The sequence below is a fragment of the Tenrec ecaudatus genome, chromosome 3, assembly GCF_050624435.1.
Source record: "Tenrec ecaudatus isolate mTenEca1 chromosome 3, mTenEca1.hap1, whole genome shotgun sequence".
NCBI classification, from domain to species: domain Eukaryota; kingdom Metazoa; phylum Chordata; class Mammalia; order Afrosoricida; family Tenrecidae; genus Tenrec; species Tenrec ecaudatus.
Window position 1 is genome coordinate 208,886,625 of NC_134532.1, and position 17,567 is coordinate 208,904,191.

At 46.9% G+C, this 17,567-nt stretch overlaps 1 protein-coding gene and 2 pseudogenes across 2 annotated transcripts in view; all 3 read right to left on the reverse strand.

Annotated features, from left to right (window-relative positions):
• CC2D2A (coiled-coil and C2 domain containing 2A) overlaps nt 1–17,567 on the reverse strand; it is a 132,345-nt gene that overhangs the window by 6,142 nt on the left and 108,636 nt on the right. For both annotated transcript variants that reach the window (XM_075544514.1, XM_075544515.1), the window contains 4 exons: nt 16,135–16,338; nt 11,627–11,716; nt 8,698–8,811; nt 6,734–6,868 (listed from right to left, as the gene is read on the reverse strand). In XM_075544514.1, the coding sequence (XP_075400629.1) occupies nt 6,734–6,868; nt 8,698–8,811; nt 11,627–11,716; nt 16,135–16,338 (543 nt within the window). The remainder of the gene's footprint in view (nt 1–6,733; nt 6,869–8,697; nt 8,812–11,626; nt 11,717–16,134; nt 16,339–17,567) is intronic.
• Nucleotides 4,859–6,475, reverse strand: LOC142443105 (N-chimaerin pseudogene; annotated as a pseudogene).
• LOC142443106 (large ribosomal subunit protein eL31-like) lies at nt 11,875–12,300 on the reverse strand (annotated as a pseudogene).

Genomic DNA, 17,567 nt, shown 5'->3' on the forward strand with positions numbered 1-17,567 from the left:
ATTGCATAACAGTGTGCCAAAAAAAGGCCTGATTGTGGCAGATGGAGGACTTATTTTGCCACCATGACAACGCATTTGCTCACACAGTCATCTCAGTCACCAGTTTTTGGCAAAAAACAGCATGGCTTCTCTTGCCCCATGCACCTGGCTCACTTGACCTCATGCTATGTGATTTCTTCTTATTTCCGTGAATTAAGAGGGACGTGAAACACGAAAAGATAGCGACTTGATGTAGAAGAGGTGAAGAAAAAACCGAGGGAGGTGTTGTCAGCCATCCAGACATGAGTTTGAAAAATGTTTCCAAGAATGGAATTGCAGATTTGACAAATGTATTAAGTGAAATGGAGAATACTTTGAAGATGATACGGTTGTTTTATCAAAAAATTACACAGCTTTGAAAAAAAATCCAATGTTGGGGGGGGCACCCCATATACTTAATACAACAGCTATCTTTCTAAAATAATTATGTTTAATCAGTCAGTATTTGTAGATCAGAAACCTTTCAAGTTAACAGTGATACTGAGATCTATATAATTTAACACTCTAAGTTCGTGAAATAAGGAAAAACAGATACCTTTTTAAATAATGGCTTAATATTTGGAGTTGAGAATTCATAATAAGGCAGGTGTGAGGTCTGAGTGGCACAGATCGGGAAGCCTGGAGGTAGAATCTATACAACTTTTTTATTTATAAATATGAATGAAAGGAGGAGGAGATAAAGGATAGGGGAACTTACGGAAAATTCTGGGGTCTGAATCAGAATACTTAGAAGTTGGAAACTAGGAGGAGGGTCTGAATTTTGGAGACAAAGGGGGAATGATTTGGGTTTGAGATTCTAAGAAGGTTCCGAGTTGTATAGCCACCAGCTCGCAACTGGAGACTCACAGATGCTGGAACTAGTGACTAAATTATGATTTCTCTCTCAAGCTAAGCTCAAAACTCACTGTCATTGAGTTGAGGCTGACTCACAGGACAGGGTAGAATTGCCCCTGTGGGTTTCCGAGATAGTAACTCTCCAGAAGTAGAAAGCCTCATCTTTTTCCCAGGCAACAGCTGGTGGTTTCAAACTGATGATCTTGTGGTTAGCAGCCCAATAGGTAACCACTGTTGCTATCAGGGCTCTTGAAGTAAGGTAGAGAAAGATAGACGTGGTCCTGAAATACAGAATCTTCAAGTGTACCTATTTTTAAGGGTTGAGAAAGCATTACCGGCTATTGGAGAGAAAGGCACACCACATATTCCTTTATCAGTCAACCACAGAGAAGAAAGTGTTTTTTGTTTTTATTTCAAAAAGGGATCAGTGGTGTGTGTCAGGTGCCACAGAAGAGGAGTGGAGGATGAGAAATGAGAGAAAACCATTGAGTTTGTTCCCAAGCCAGTGACCTTTCCTAGCATTTTATTCCAGTCGGGAGGTCAGGGATCACGAGCTCGTCGTTGACTCAAGGCCTGAGTGTGCCAAGCCCACGGAGGCCACAGGGGTGACGAGTAATTGAAGCATCTCAGACAGAGAAGAAGAGGTCATCGTAATGATGGATGCTGCTGGGTTGGGAGAAGCACCTTTCAGAAGAGGCAGCAATGGTCTACACAAGAGTGGGCGCAATGGGGGGGCTCCAGGTGTTGGAGTGGCACTGGGAATGCGCACACGGTGGGAGAGGGGAGAGCCAGGGAAAAGGAGACCCAGCTTGCAAAGCGGACGAAGAGAAGAAAGACTGACCAAAGAGGTCGTGGGGCACAGGGGAGGACAGTTAAGATTACAGAGTGAGAAATTCTACGCGAAGCAGTGAGGCTTGGAGAATGTTTAAAGGAGCGGCCCCAGGGAGGAAATGCCTCTGTCCGCCATTTTCTTCCAAGAAGACAAAACGAGAGGCGTTCTTCCTCCACAAACTTGGGCCTTTTGAGAATTTCTGCACTGTCCAGTCGTTTTAGAATACGGAAGACCGAAGGAGGATGGATGCATCTGAATGTTGGTGCTGGTGAAGAATAACTAAAGTATTACAAGAACTGCCAAAAGAACAGCCAGACCTGCCTCGGAAGAAGTGCAGCCAGAATGCTCCTTCGAAGCAGGGATGGCCAGGCTTCGTCTCCTGTCTTTTGGGCATGCTATCAGGAGTGACCGGTCCCCGGAGAAGGACAGCATGCTTGGTGGACTTGGAGGGTCAGTGAAAAAGAGGAAGGTCTTCAAAAGCATGGATTGACACCGTGGGTGTGAAAACGGGCTGGCTCAAACATAAGATCAATGATGAGGATTATGAAGGCGCGGGACATGGTGGCGTTTCATTCTGTTGTTTGTGTGTACGGTCGCTCAGGCGATGGCACCGCACAACAGCAAGCAGCAACACAGCCCTTGTTTTGAGAGCCACTATCATTTCCAGAGACTGGGACCTCTTCAAGGGCTTTCCAAAGCCTGTTGAACCTGCTTGATCATTGAGGATCTGAAAATGGATTTCTAAACAAGGCTGGAGCGTTGCCAAGGATTTCTGATTATGATAATGACTTTGATGAAAAATAATAATTAACATGAGAATTGGGCTCCCTATTGCTCTTTGTTGCATTGGTAATTAAAGCAGTCGGCATTCAACCATGGCTCTCGCTAGAACCACATGAAACAAGTCTTGGGCAGAGAGGGAGGGGAAAACAATGTGCACCAGACTTCCTAGTTTGATTAGAGATCAGTGGACCTTCTGTGACTTGGTCCTGAGACACACTCTGAACCCAGAACTGAACCCTTTCCCAGGTATCAACTTTCAACCGAACACTAGATGGCCCCATACAGTGACCAATATGAACAGGGAACTTTCTCATCAGTGCCGTCAGTCACAGGAGACCAAAGAGGCAGCATCATTGTCACCAGTGGACTCTGACTCATGGCAACCCTAGAGGACAGGGTAGAACTGCCCTGTGGGATTCCAAAACTGTAACTCTCCACAGGAGTAGAAAGCCCCATCTTTCTCCCAGGGAGCAGCTGGTGGTTTCGAATGCTTGGCCTTGCAATGTAGCAGCCCAACATGTTACCACTATGCCACTAGGCAGAAAAAGGGGAAGGAAAGAAGGATTAGTGGAAATGGGGAGCCATGAGGAGATTTCATTCAATGTCATGAAATAAAAGGTTTATAAATTGTTGGATCGAAGAACCACATGGTCTGTCAGCTCACCCAAACTACCGTAAGAACAAAAGTACTCAAGTTGTTGACATTTTTGAAAGACCTAGAAAGAACAGGTACTTCTCTGGGTGCTTGGCATCAATTCCCTCTAATTTTATCAGCAACCCTAAAGAGTAGATCAGAGGTCTTCAATGATGGACGCTATGGATGCACATTTCTGAGACATGGAGAGGGATGGCTCGGTCTAATTATTTCTCTTTGATTTTAAAGTTCTTTCCTTGTGTGCATTTCTGTTGTTAGGTCCTGTCGACTGTGTGCACATAGAACTATGTGAACAGATTAAAGCACAAGCAAATGCACATGCAAATGGTTTTACTGATGCATCAGAAAAGCTCAGAGAAGCCTGAAATAATGGAGATTTTAAAAACCTTCCAGGCAGCTGACGATTGGAGAGTTATTACTCTCTCATCTCATTTAGTTCTCACAAGGTGTGTTAGTCTGGGTTGACTAGAGAAACAAATCCAGAGACACTCATGTGTATAAGAAAGTACTTTATATACAAGAACAATTGTATATTGAGAAAATACCCTAGCCCAGTCCAGATCAAGTTCATAAGTCTGATATTATCCCATATGTCTGACACCAATCTATAAATGCCTCTTCAGATTCATGAAACACATGCAATGATACCAAATGCAGGAAGATCACAGGCCAGTGGGTGGAAAGTCTTATGGATCCAGTGGTGGTGTAAGCATCTCAGCGCTGACATGTGTCTCCATGTGGTTTCTCCAGCTCCAGGGCTATAGTGTCATAGCTCCATGTGTCTTGTCGTCAGGAATACCAAACAGGGAGTCTAAGTATCCTGCCTCCAGCGAGCTATTTAGCTCCATGGCGCCTCCAAATGAGATCGACAAGCAGCGACCTGATTGACAGGCTAAACTCCACCTCTTCCCTCTTGGTGGTCTCAAATTGGCACCAGATTATGTAACTGCCACACAACGACGTTATAAAGCAGTGGTTAGTGCGACCTCTATCTTACCCATGAAGATCCCCTGTGAGACTCAGACTCTTTCCAAACTCACAGAACTAGTAAATGATGAGGCTGGGTCTTCAACTCAGTCAGTCTGATCTCCTAACTCATGTTTTTCACCATTATTTACACTGCACCCATCACTTCTCAATTGAAGTGTAAGGATAGCAACAAGGATGGCCTCAGAACAAACTCACTGCCACCCAGCCCCTGGTGACTCATTTTGCGGGGAGAGAAGGCACTATGCTACAGCCGAACTAAGAGACTGGAAATAAATCCATTTGAGAAAAGTAGGTCTATGGCAGAGCAAGGGCCAGCGGTGCTGATTTATCTGTGCGAGTCTGAATGAGGTTCGGAGACGAACCATGAGAAACCCAAAGGCAAAGTCACCTCACGTTGACTCTGGGGAACATGCTGCATTCCCACCACAAGCCCCCTGGCGGGACGAAGAGGCTGTGCAGTGGTGCGGGCTTTCTTGATATGGGGTTCCCTTCCCAAATGGGAGGATCATGCACTAGCTGGCGTTTCTCTTTATAAGCTTATAATTAAGTTTATAATCCTGATAAACACCCAGGATTATGAGAACTGGGAAACGTGTGTTCTCAGTTTTACAAGGACAGCAGAATGACACCACAAAAACAACCAAAAGTTCCTTCATTTTAAAGCCTGGTCTTCTGCCCAAACTTCCAACCAAGGAAGAATTCAACTCTAAGAGTCAATTAAATCACTATAGACATTCCTTCATCTGCCAAACATTTTTCTCTCCCCAGCCTCTCAAATGCAATAAAATGTCTTCATTTTTGATAAGCAGCTCCATCCCCAGTCTCTGGAGAGACACACACACACACACACACACACACACACACACACACGTCACTCAGTGCAGCCATTGCATCTGGTTCCGGGGATCTCATAAGGGTTGGGCCCAAACCGATGGCAAGGTTCTCTTTCTCTTCATTCATAAGATTCCCCTGTTCGTGGAGGGTCACTCTCTTCAGATGCGCCCCGAGTACTGGACGCTTTCACAGGGAGCTGTGGTCTCAGCGCTTCCCGAAAGGTTTCCAATTGCTCCTCGGGGTCCATGGTTTTAGCAGATTCTATAACCTTAGGGTAGGCATCATGTGCAATGAGGGGGGTTGGCCAATCCTTGAAGTACAGTTTAGGCACGCCAGTGATAATCCTGATGTCTTCATACACGTCCCCAGAAATACCTGCTGTCTCGCCATCTCTGTCCAAAGTCATTTTGACATCACCAGTTAGGTCACTGGATCCTGATACTCAGCGTTGCCCTTCAGAATGAAGACCTCTGGATTCATTTTCCCTGCGGCACACACCCACCACCCTGGGTCGCTTGGTGAACTTGGCTTTGCAGAGCACTGTGCGGTCATAGCTGCACACCTTTGGGACATGCTTCAAGGCGGGTTTACAGTCCCTTGGGACGGCTCACGAGTACTCAAACCACAGCCTGCACATTTCACTCCCTGAGCAATGAGACCCCACATGAAGTTGGCACAACCAGACTGGAACTCTGGAAGAGTAGAAAATCTCTTTCTCCCGAGGAGGGGCTGGTGATTTTGAACTCTTGACCTTGCAGCTAGCAGCCAACCTGAGATTATAAACTGGGTGGGATTTGTGATTCTCTTTTCAGAAAACAAGAAAGAAAGAAAATAAATAGGAAAGACCCCAGTCTTCCCATGTGATAATTTGACTCATTTCCTTCTCTGCGAGTTCACATGGTTTGCTATATGGTGGCCGAGAACGCCAGAGACGGAACCAGGCCACAGAACCAGATGTTCCAGCCCTCCAGCATGAGCTGTCATATTCTTTAACTTTCTTCAGCTGTTCTGCAGTTCAGGTGACTGATTCAAGCAACGAGTTTACAGGCAGATCCTGGTGATGGCCCGGCTTCAGTTTCAGCCCAGGAAAACAGAATATAGCCATTAAAAAGAGCCTCACAAGGCTGCGGTTCCCGGCGCAAATAAAGTTCTGTTGATATTAGACTGTAGTCAGTGTGCAGTAAGTCGCTCACTGCCATAGAGTCGATACCAACTAAGAGTGACCCTCTAGGACAGGGTAAAACTGTCCCTGTGAGTTTCCAAGACGGTAACTCTTTATGGGAGTGGAAATCCCCGTCTTCCTCTAACATAGCAACTGGCGGCTTTGAACTGCTGACCCTGAAGTTAGCAGCCCAACTTGTAACCACTATGCCACCAGTGACTAGTTACAGGGTGGAAAAGTTTGAGCTCTCGAGAGAAGGACAAAACAGAGCACAGAGACACGAACTGAGCACGTGTGCTTGGAAAAATGGCGCCCACAGCACTCACTTGACTCGCTGGCCACACATCTTTGATCTGTGAAAAACGGTATTATCTGAGCAACACAACAGAGCAATGAGCAACTAAACGCAGCCTGCCTGTATTTAGGAAAATTCTGCCACTGTACTTACCACCGTGGCCAGACAGAGCTGCCCATTTACATATTGATAGTGCATTAAAAAAAAGAGATTCTTTAACTCAGTATGGCTAATTTAAATAAAATTTAAAAATCCCAGCGAGCAATAGTCAAAACAGAACTATGAAGAAGAGCCAATGGAAATACTCACATTATCAGGTCCAATTAAGCAGCCTACACTTTTTAAGGGGCAGAATGTATCGAATTGTCCATAGAAATGTCCACTGCAGGGATTCCATATCAAATAACGACTCTGCTCTTGAGTGAGCACATAGGCAGTCGGACCCTGAGGGAAAGCAAACACTCACTGAAAACACTTCCGGTAGGATTATGCAATCAAGCTCTGCGTGACACAGGACTTCAAAAGCCCGAGCTAGACCTTTCCTGTAGCGTCCGTCTCACCTTGGAGACTCGTCCCCTTGTTGTGCTGACCGAGTAAAGATAGGGGTCATGTTAGCCAATCAACCTTATTTCAATCAGGCTGCTGGTTTAGGTACAGGGAGCAACGCGCTTTCTGTTGGGACAGTTGATTGCTATTTAAACATCTGAATCGCCACCCACTGTCCTCGAGTAGATTCCCATTGATAGCCACCTAGACAGGGTGTCCCAGAGTGTAACACTTTACAGAAGCAGGGATCCTCAGGTTTCTCCCAAGGAATGGCTGGGGTGTGAACCCCGATCTTGTGGTTAGCAGCTCAATGCCGACTCTACGGGGCTGCCACTGCTTCTAGGACTCTAAGCCAAACATTTACAGTCGAAGGACTTTTTATAACACTGCATCTGCACCGAGGAAGGTTTGAAAGGGCACACACCGAACAGGTCACGGTGATGACACCTGAGAAGGGGAGGCTGGGGCCTAAGAGGGGAGTGCTTCTGTCTCAATGGATTCACGTGTTGTGTAGGGTCCTGAGCAATTCATTTGCAAGGGGCAATTCATGACTGCCCGCGTAAAATTCTGTTGGATGCGCACAATGGTTTCCTTTGGAAGGCAGGACCGGCATGTTTATCCTAGCTTCCTTAGAAAGCTTCGGGCTGTGAGGTGACTTGCTCAGGATCGCACAGCTAACGAGGAATGAGGTGCACTGCCTTGAGCCTTGAGCTCTTCCTAGCTCAGAGTTCTTCCCCTGCATCGGGATATCTGGGATACATGATGGCAAAAGAGTCAGCATATGGCCAGAATATTCCTTCATGAACTAATTGTCTAAACTCACTGCCTTCGAGTTGACTGGGACTCGTAACTACCCTACAGGACAGGGTAGAACCAGCCCTGTGGACTTCTGAAACTGTAACGTTTTATGGGAGTAGAAAGCCTCCTCTGTCGCCCTTGGAGCCACTGGTGGTTTCAAACTGGTGACCTTGAGGTTAGCAACCCAACATGTAACCACTATGCCACCAGGGCTTAGCTGTTCAATACCTGAGGATGTCTCGAGTTTTGTGGTCATTTTTCAAAACACTCTTTGGATGAGCTGATGCCATGCCTGTGACTTTTCTAATCTTTTGCCCAATATGCTCAACATCTCTGGATATTTGAGCTCAGCAAACAAGCGTTGCCACTAAGTCTCTAAGTCAATACCAACAACGTGGGAACATGAAAACACAGCTGCGAATACGCTTTTCTTCCCTCCTGTGGTTATATGTCTTGATCTGTGCCTGGTAGACAGATGGCAGATGCCTCTAGAAACAGGCATGAACTTGGAGCTCTGGCCTTATCAGACTTTTTTTGACTCCCCTCCACTCTTCAGCTGAGCAGCCCTGGTTGCTCAGTGGTTAGTCACTGGACTGCTCACCTCAAGGCTAGCTGTTTGAAACCACCGGCTGCTCATAAGAGAACGATGCGGCTTTCTACTCCCGTAAAGAGTTGTCCCAGATGGCGTTCAGCCAGAATGCTCCTTAGGCGCAAGGATGGCGAGGCTTTACCTTACACATAAAAGCATCCAAATCCTGGTGCTGAGTTCTGTCACCAACCGTCTCATGATCCCTCAGGGGCCAGCCTCTCTGCCTGTGAGAGCAGGCTTAGGACATCTGTCTAGCAGCTCAAAGGTTCACTGTGAAAGGAACGTAACCGGGCCAATTCGGAACATGACCCTTCTCTGAATGCCACCTCAGTAGACTCACCTCGGGAATAGCACTGCCCATGATGAGCCAGGCCTTCTTGCCCAGGGACAGGAAATAGTTACACAGCAGTGCCGCATGCTCCTCTTCATCTCCTGCCAGGAGATCGAGAAATTGCTGACCGAGAGAAAACAGTCGTGTTAGGATGGCTGATGGCGCTCGCCTAGATGGGCTGTGCAGAATTTTAACGAGCCCTGTCTAGAACAAGCACCCCAAAGAGCGAAAGGGCGAGGCCTACTCTTCAACTTTCCTCAGAAGCTCATGCCACCTGGACAGCTCAGCACAACAAGACAACCGAACCACCTGTGCTGGTGGTCATCGGGGTTTCCTGGACACGGATGGCATAGATTTCCAAAATCAGTAATGGGCTGCGAGTAGGGTTGGGCAATGTCCGACGTTTTACTTGTTATGCAAATGTCTGGATGGCAGCTCACGGTGTGATAAGCGTGCCTTGTGTTAAACGTGTCTCTATCGCATACATGCATGAGCTCCAGGCATCCTAGAGCAGCCCTTGGGGGAGGGACTCTTGTTTTCCCATTCTAGAGAGGCTGACGTGGTGGCGACACAGGTAGGGGAAGTCATACTTGGCCCACGGTTATCGAATCGATTCTACACGACCACAACCCTGTAAGATAGAGTAGGGGCCCTGGTAGGGACGTGCATTACACATTGGGTTGCTAGGATGTTAGGCCTGAGAAATCATCCAGACCAGCTAACAGCACACACCTCACCCAAGAGAAGCGGTTCCGGCCACCATGTTAGTGGGGAGTTGGTGGAATGTTTGACCAGTAGGGCCAGAGAACAGGGTGATGCTTGTTCAAATGGCCCCAGGTAGGAAAATGCTCACACACCCTGGGTTTAGAGCAGCGGTTCTCAAGCTGTAGGTCACGACCCCTTTGGGGGTCGAACAACCCTTTCACAGGGGTCACCTAAGACCATCGGAAAACACATATGTCCAAAGGTCTTCGGAATGGAGACACCGCTCCTCTATTTGTCTCCAGGCAGAGACGCCACACACGAGTACCAGGCGTGAAGACTGTTACTCATGCTACACCATGCTTCAAAACAAAATTTCATTTATTTGTAATTAGAAATAAATATTTCACATTGTATAATGACATTGTTTTGTGATTAATCACTATGCTCTAATTATATCCAATTTATAACAATGAAAATACATCCTGCCTATCAGATATTTGCATGACGATTCATAACAGTAGCAAAATATCAGTGATGAAGTAGCAATGAGAATAATTTTATGGTTGGGGAGGGGGGATCACCACCACATGAAGCACTGTATGAAAGGGGCACGACATTGGGAAGGTTGAGACCCACTGGTTTAGAGGGTTTCGGAAACTGTAAACACTCATGGGAGCAGGCAGTTAATTGTTCTCCAATGGACTAGCTGCTGGCTCGAACCTGGAACCTTATGAGCCCAACGCCTAACTCACACCGCCATCAGGGCTCCGCTCCAAAGTACACCAGGGAATAAACGATCTGAAGTGTACTTAAAGAGCTCAGCACCTGCTTATGAGGGAGTGACCAAAAGTCAATTAGGCTTTCTGCTAGCTGAGCACCCAGGCAGCAGAGAGTCCCCGCTGACAAAGGTTAGCTTCACACTGCCCACGCTCCCACAGGAAGTTCCATGAAGGGAGAGACCCATTTATTTTGCTTACAGCCAGAACTTGGTACTTCTGCTTATGATCTTGCCCTGTACCTAGTGTGAATGACCTTGATGACTAAGAAATGTACCAAAACTTGTCGGACTCCATAGGATTGCCTGTTGAGCTCCTTTGTAGTCTTTCCATTTTTAGGACGTGTGCCTTCCCGCGCATTGTGAAGGGATAAATGGAGTCCTATAAGAAGCACGTAAATGGAGGGCTATACAAGCTCCTTTCAAGCCCTGGTGACACAATGGTTCCGTGCCAGCCTGCTAACCCCAAGGTTAGTAGTTCGGATCCACCAGCCTTCCTCAGAGGCGCAAAAATGAGGCGTTCTAATCCTGGTGAATTACAGTCTTGGAAACCTATAGGGATTTCCTCTCCTATAGGGTTGTTTAGAGTCAGAATTGACTTCATGACAACGAGTGAGTTTATACACTCTCCAAATATAATAAAGTTGTCATTTTAATGCTTTAACAAGGAAACCTACCTACATCAAGTGACTAGCTATAAAAAAAAAAATCAATCCTTTCATGAATAAAACTGAGCTGTTGTTCAAAGAGCTTTGTGGGTGCTATTGGGGAAGCGGTGGCCTGCTAACTGCAAAGTCAGAGGTTCAAGCCCACCAGTTACTCCTGGAGAGAAATATGAGGCTGCCTGCTCCTTTAAAGATGCACAGTCTCAGAAATCTTATATAGAAATAGGGTGGCTATAAATTGGAACCAGCTTCTTGGCAGGGCATTTGGTTTGGGATTATTGTTGCTAAGGCAACAGTTAGAGGATAAGTCAGCAATGAGACATCTCATGTGTTATTTTTCATTCTTCTTTTTTTTTTTTTACTGTGAATAACGAAAAGAATAAATCAAAGGTCTGATGCTGGGAAAACCCAACCCCAAACCCAAATCCAGCCCACTGCCTCTTAGAGCCAACTCCCAAGGCGTAGTGCCCTGGAGGACAGGGCTGGAGAGCCACATCTTTTTCCCACAGGGGAGCCGTGGGTTGGGTTCAAGTCATTGACCTTTTGGTTAGCAGTCCACTGCTTACCCACGGTGCCCCACCCCAGGCCTCCCTAGGGAGAATTAAGCCAGGAAGGTGTGTGTGTGGGGGGGTGAATCCCTCAGTGTTTAGTCCATCCTATGAAACAGATGCTAAAGAGATCTTCGGGATGCCAAATGAATATTGTAAATCAGCATGGCGTAAGCCACGCAGGGCAGAGAGAGCGGAGTCGTCCCAGCTACTCCATGTGGGAGGAAGGGCAGTGAGCCACTTACATCGGATGTGCTCCACAGGTCACAGACCCCAGCAAAGGAGACCGTGTCCGGCAAGAACGGAATCAGGGACACATAGCGAGCCACCAGCTCCTGGACAAACAAACAAACAAAAAGCATCTTGATTTCTGGCAACAAAATACACTACCCCCCCCACACATTCACCTGCATGAAAGGAAACGGAAAACTACTACCAAGGGTTAGGCCAGTCTTCACTTATTGCGCCCTCGCCAAACAATCTATGAGGGAGCTCATGGTGACCCATGCCATTCTCTCTCTCTTTGTGTGTGTGGCAATTTAAAAACCTTTATTAGATCACCAGCCGCTAGTTTTCGTAGGCTTTTGAAAGTGATGGCAGGCACGTAGGTCACCAGTGCGTAGAGCTCGTTTGGCGTCTCTTCATCCTCATTTCGTTTCCTGGACAACCGCACACGGAGACGGTCCAGGACATTCCTGTGTCCCAGACAGCTCTGTGGAGCCTGGTGAGGATTCGGACATCTGGTGTCCCCGTCTCCCTCATGGCAAACTGTCGCATCTCCTGGAGCGCCCGAGGGACACGCTTCTTGAAGCCCCCGCCATGGATGCGCTTGTGAATGCGGATGGTGTCCTCTCCGGTCACGACCTCGTTGATAGCCGAATGGCTCTTCTTCTCACCGCCCTTCTTTGCTGGAGCCATAGTGCCCGGACCCGGCTGAAAGGAAGCATTCCTTTTTTTTTTAATGGTTATGTTTTTTATTTTATTGCTACTTTAGCAATGAAAATCAAGTGTGAGAAGCCCAAAGAGCATGCAGTGTCATGGAGCTCTCTATGATGGAGGTCCCCCTTGGAGGTTGACAACGGCTTATCCTATAGGGAAGGCAAGACACACACGCAAAGATCTTACATGCTGGATCATGGATAGCACGGGCCACGTGAGATTTATACACCAATGGGAAGTTTACAAACAAAGATGATGGACCATGGGCTACTTCTGCCCTCAGCCAGAGAATACGGAGAAGACATCAGAAAATTCCTAAAAGCTCCGCAAACACGTTTACAACACGAAGCCTATCACATTCAGACAACACTCAAGCAATGTTGCAATTTGCTCCCGGGAGGACGCCCCCCATTCGATGCTGTTCGCACACATCCTTTCTCCTGCTGGACAGTGTCCTTCGAGGGGAGAGCATCGTTTTCTTCACTTGTGACTTGTCACGCTTCTCCTCTGCGGACAAACCTGGCTCGTCGCTCAACTTATCTGAAGGTTTGAAGGTCCGCTAAAGGACATCCCCTGGGTTGACACAGGATCCCACTCGGGGCGAGGTTAGTGTTCATGACCCTTTTCTTACGGAGGAAAAACTAAAGCATGCGGCTTCATAATCCTTCTACGGACAGAATGGCCCTTATCGTGGACTGCCAAAAGAACAAACAAACCTGTCTTGGAAAAAGTACAGCCAGAGCGCTTCTTGGAGACAAGGATGGCGAGACATCCTGTCACGCGCTTCAGACATCTTGCCAGGTGACATCAGTCCCCGGAGAAGGACATGGTGCTTGGTAAAGCAGAGGGGCAGCAGAATAGCGGAAGGCCCTCCACCAGATGGATGGACGCAGTGGCTGCAGCAACGGGCTCAAGCACAGGAACATTGTGAGGATGGCGCAGGACTGGGCAGCGTTTCTGTCTCCTGTGCATAGGGTGGCTATGGGTCAGAACCTACTCAATGTCACCTGGCAACAACAACAACAAAGATAGAGAGCCTCAAGGAGATGGCTGGACACACGGGGGCTGCAAAAACGGGCCCAAACCGAGCAATGATTGTGAGCATGGCAGTGCTTTTGCTCTGCTGCGCACAGGGTTGATATGCGTCGGAACCACGTGAGGGCACCCACCAACCACGAAGGAAGAGTGAGCCCATAGGAAGGCCAAGGGCACAGGTGCAGAGAAACTGGCTCTGGAGTCTAGGCACCCAAACAGCCACTCTCTCTCAAGGTCATCTGAAGATTTAAAGGTGAGCAGAAGCTTTCGTCATAAGAAGTCCAGCACAGTATCTAGATGTGAGCCAGGCAAAAGAAGGTCAGCGATGACCACAAAAACCGCATCTGCGTGGCAATGGCCAGACAGAACCGCCAAGTATCTGTGATAGATTCAAAAGGCAAACCGCAAACAGGTAAAATATACCTGCGAAACTCCTTTCTGAATCGCGTCAGGTGTGGAGACCAAGTTTATGTTCTCTTATAAAAACAACTCCTGAAGCTTTTGTTTTTGTCTCTTCTCGACCATCCTTGGTGAAAACTGATCCAGTCTCCTCTGGAAGTGCTGAGAAGAAATCGGATGTAGACCGAGGGTTTTGTTTGTGGGAAAACTTTTCAATGTCAGCTTCCATTTGCTCAGCATATGGATTGTCTGAGGACAGTGAAAGGGCATCACACCATTCGTGAATTTGAGCCAGTCACGACCCCCTGGATGTGTTTTGAAAACTGCTTCTTGGTCTATGAGCAGCGTCTGTCCAGTGCCATGTGCAGGTTGTTAGGGCCCACCCAGATGAATGCCTTTACACAGCCAACGAAACACAGGGAAACACTTTTCTGAAGTCTCTGCTTTCAGCATAGGTCCACTTGGCATCCGCAATGATACCTCATATTACGCATCCTCTTTAGAATCCAGCCATTCCACTTTGGTGTTTTTCTGTTTATGGGCTCTCCATATTTGGTAATTTGTAGGTAGATTGGTAGATCAATAGATAAATGACTGCTATTGAGTTGATGCCAACTTATGTACATCAGAATGAAATGTACCTACACCTGTACCATCCTCTTCATAGCTGCACGTTCATGTCCATTGTACAGTCAGTGTGTCCATCCATATCACGAAGGGTCTTCCTCACTCTCGCTGACCCTCTGCTCCATTCAGAGGTTCCCCCCTGACCATGCGGTCAGAGGAAGCCGGTCAGACAATCTCTTATGTTTTTTTTTGGTGTGTGATACAAATTCGGATTTCTAAGATATTTTTATTTTGGTGCGTGATGAAAATATACCTAATGAGATAGTTAAAGTTTATTTTGCCACCCTGGCCAATAAACACATGTGGAGTTAATTGAAGGGAGGGTTAAATGGCTCAGTGAGCTGCGTCTTTCTAGTTTTCGGGTCTCTTGCTTTGTGATGGTCGGACCAGGGTGCAGCTGCTTTAGCCAGTTCCCTGCTTCAGCTGGCAAGGCTCACTTCCTGTAAGACATCCCCAAGGAGAAGCCGCATGGACCTACCCCGATGCAGCCCTGGGTGCTGGAGCAGCCGTGTGGAGTGTGGAGATCCCTGCCAGCACTGAGATGCTCACACATTCACTGATTTGGCTTTCTTCCTGCAGTCAGCATCATAGTGTGTGTTTTGTGAGATGGAGGAGGACTTTGTGGATTGGTGTTGGACATATGAGTTAATGGGTTAATGTTGGACTTGTGGGCTTGGGCAGCACTGGGTTGGGATGTTTTCTTGATGTGCACTTACACTTTATATAAAACTCTCTCTTATACATGAGTTTCTGTGGATTTGTTTATCTAAAGTACCCAGACTAACACACCTAACAAAAAACATCTGCCATCACAGTAATTCCACACAGACAATCCGGTCACAGTGATCATGTTCTTCAAGTTCCGCAACCACACAGACAATCCTTTCCCTCATCATTCCCCGGCACCCAACGCTCCCCAGGCAAAAGCTTTCTCTTGCCCCGTCCCACTCACCCTTGCTAACCAGTGAGATTAATCTTTGGCTCTTAGCCAGTTGCTATGCTATTTTAGTGAAATCATATAATGTTTGTCCTTTTATGTCCTTTTGCACAGCATAATGTTTTCAAGCTTCACCTGTGATGAGGCATGCATCCCGACTACATTTCCATCACGTGTCTATACCATGTTCTAGTTCTCCCTCCACCAACTGATGGGTATTTTGGCTGTTTGCCTTTGGGGGCTACTCTCCAATGGGCCACAGGGAACACCAGCGTGCAGGCTTCTACGTGCAGTCAGGCCGCCACTCCCCGTGGCTATAGACTTGGGCGTGGGCAGGCCGACTGCATGGTAGTTCTGTGTTTAACCTTTCAAGGATTGTCATGCTGTTTTCCACCATGGCTGTACCATTTCACATTCCCATGGATCCGGGTCCAAGTTTCTTTCTTTCTTATTAATTAAAGATCATTTTATTGGGGCTCTTACAGACCTTATAGCAACCCATACATCAGTTGTATCAAGCCTATTTGTACCTATGTGGCCATCATCATTTTCTAAACGAAACTGACACCAAGGGCTCAAATAGAAAGGTTCAAGTTTCGTGACCATCTCACCAACACCTGTTGTTTTCTGCGTTGCGTTTTCTGTCATTAGAGGTATCTCACTGTGGTTTTGAGGCGGTTGGTCCTTCACTTCCTGACGATGCAGGTCATTGGTGTTTTAAGTCACACGGACTATGGCAAGGCAGATGATAATACGTTGGCCATTTTAAAACATTTCTTAGCAGGCAGCTGGACAGCTCGCCTGGGAAAGACTTACCGCAGTTGCCTGGGGACTGTTGGGGTGGACGTCGAGGATTTCTGGAGGTGGGTTTAAAGGCTTGAGGTAACGTGTGATGAACACGGTTTTCCCACTTATGTCAACGACGGTCGTAAGGCACTGACGGTTTGGAAACTTTAAGGCACATTCAGCTTGAAACTTCTCGGCTGCTTGGAGCAATTTCTCATCCTCCTGAGAATCAAACTACAGAAAAGAAAGTCACCATGGAGTTTATGCGGGGTTACAGGGTGCACAAGCAGACACGTTCTAATTTCACATGAATTCAAGGTGGGGTATAGAAAGTACAGAATAAACAGGACCTTACACAACCATCATTTCCTCATGCCTTCACAGCTATGTAATGATAATTATAATTTAACAATTAGGCTGAGGCCTTAGATACTTGATCTATAGCCAAGATGTTTCCAAGAAAATGTTCAATCAACAAGTAGCAGTTCAGAAACTACCAGAGTAACCAAAAAGCCTATAAAATATAAAAAGAACCCATACAAATTAAATGGTGATGGAGGAGGCCAACCAACATCTTGCCTGTTTTCATGCTGGTGTTATTGGGACTCAGAAATATGACATTTCAAATGTAAAAATCTAAGCAACTCATAGTAAAGGAAAGGCAGATATAGAGCTAGGCATGGATGTGTTATGAAGTCTCTAACCTACCGGCAATGGAACGAGTAAGAGATCAAAGGAAAGAGGCTCAGTGTGTAATAATGATTCCAAGCCATTCTCTGATCCAAGATGAGGTAGGAGTTCTCTATTTTTTTTTTTAACAATAATAACTGAAAGCATGTGAAACAGAATACATTTCATTTGCCTTTAGCACCTGTTCCGGAAGGAGCCCTGACAGTGTAGCTGGGCTGTGCATTGGGCTGCCTTTCTAAATGTGGTTGTCAGTTCAAAACCAGCAGCTACTCTGTGGGAGCAAGATGAGGCTTTCGACTCCTGTAAAGATTCACGGTCTCTGAGACCCACAGGGGCAGCTCCACTCTGGCCTATTGGGTCACAGAGTCCCCAGCGACTCAATGGCAGTGAGGTTTAACTTAGCCCGGGTTCTCGGCATTTTCCTGGCCTCCCCTTCAAGTCAGTGCTAGAAATTAGTAATGACGATAGGACCGACGTAGACATTTTCATACGCTGACAAGGGCTTCATGTGTCCCGGATGCTTCTGGCTTCACCTAGACACGTATGCACGTTGGCCTGCACTTCAGATTGCCGAGAGAAGCTCAGCATGTTCTGAGAAGTCATTGTTATAGGCTGTGCTTGGAAAACACAATTCTTTGAGGAGGAAAATTCACACATCTGAGCACCTCCACAGTCAGACTTGCTCTTGACGTTAGTACTTAATGCTGACAGATGAGGGGGTATCCCCCAAAATGGAATCCCCCACCCAGACTATATGTGTAAATTTTTAGTTA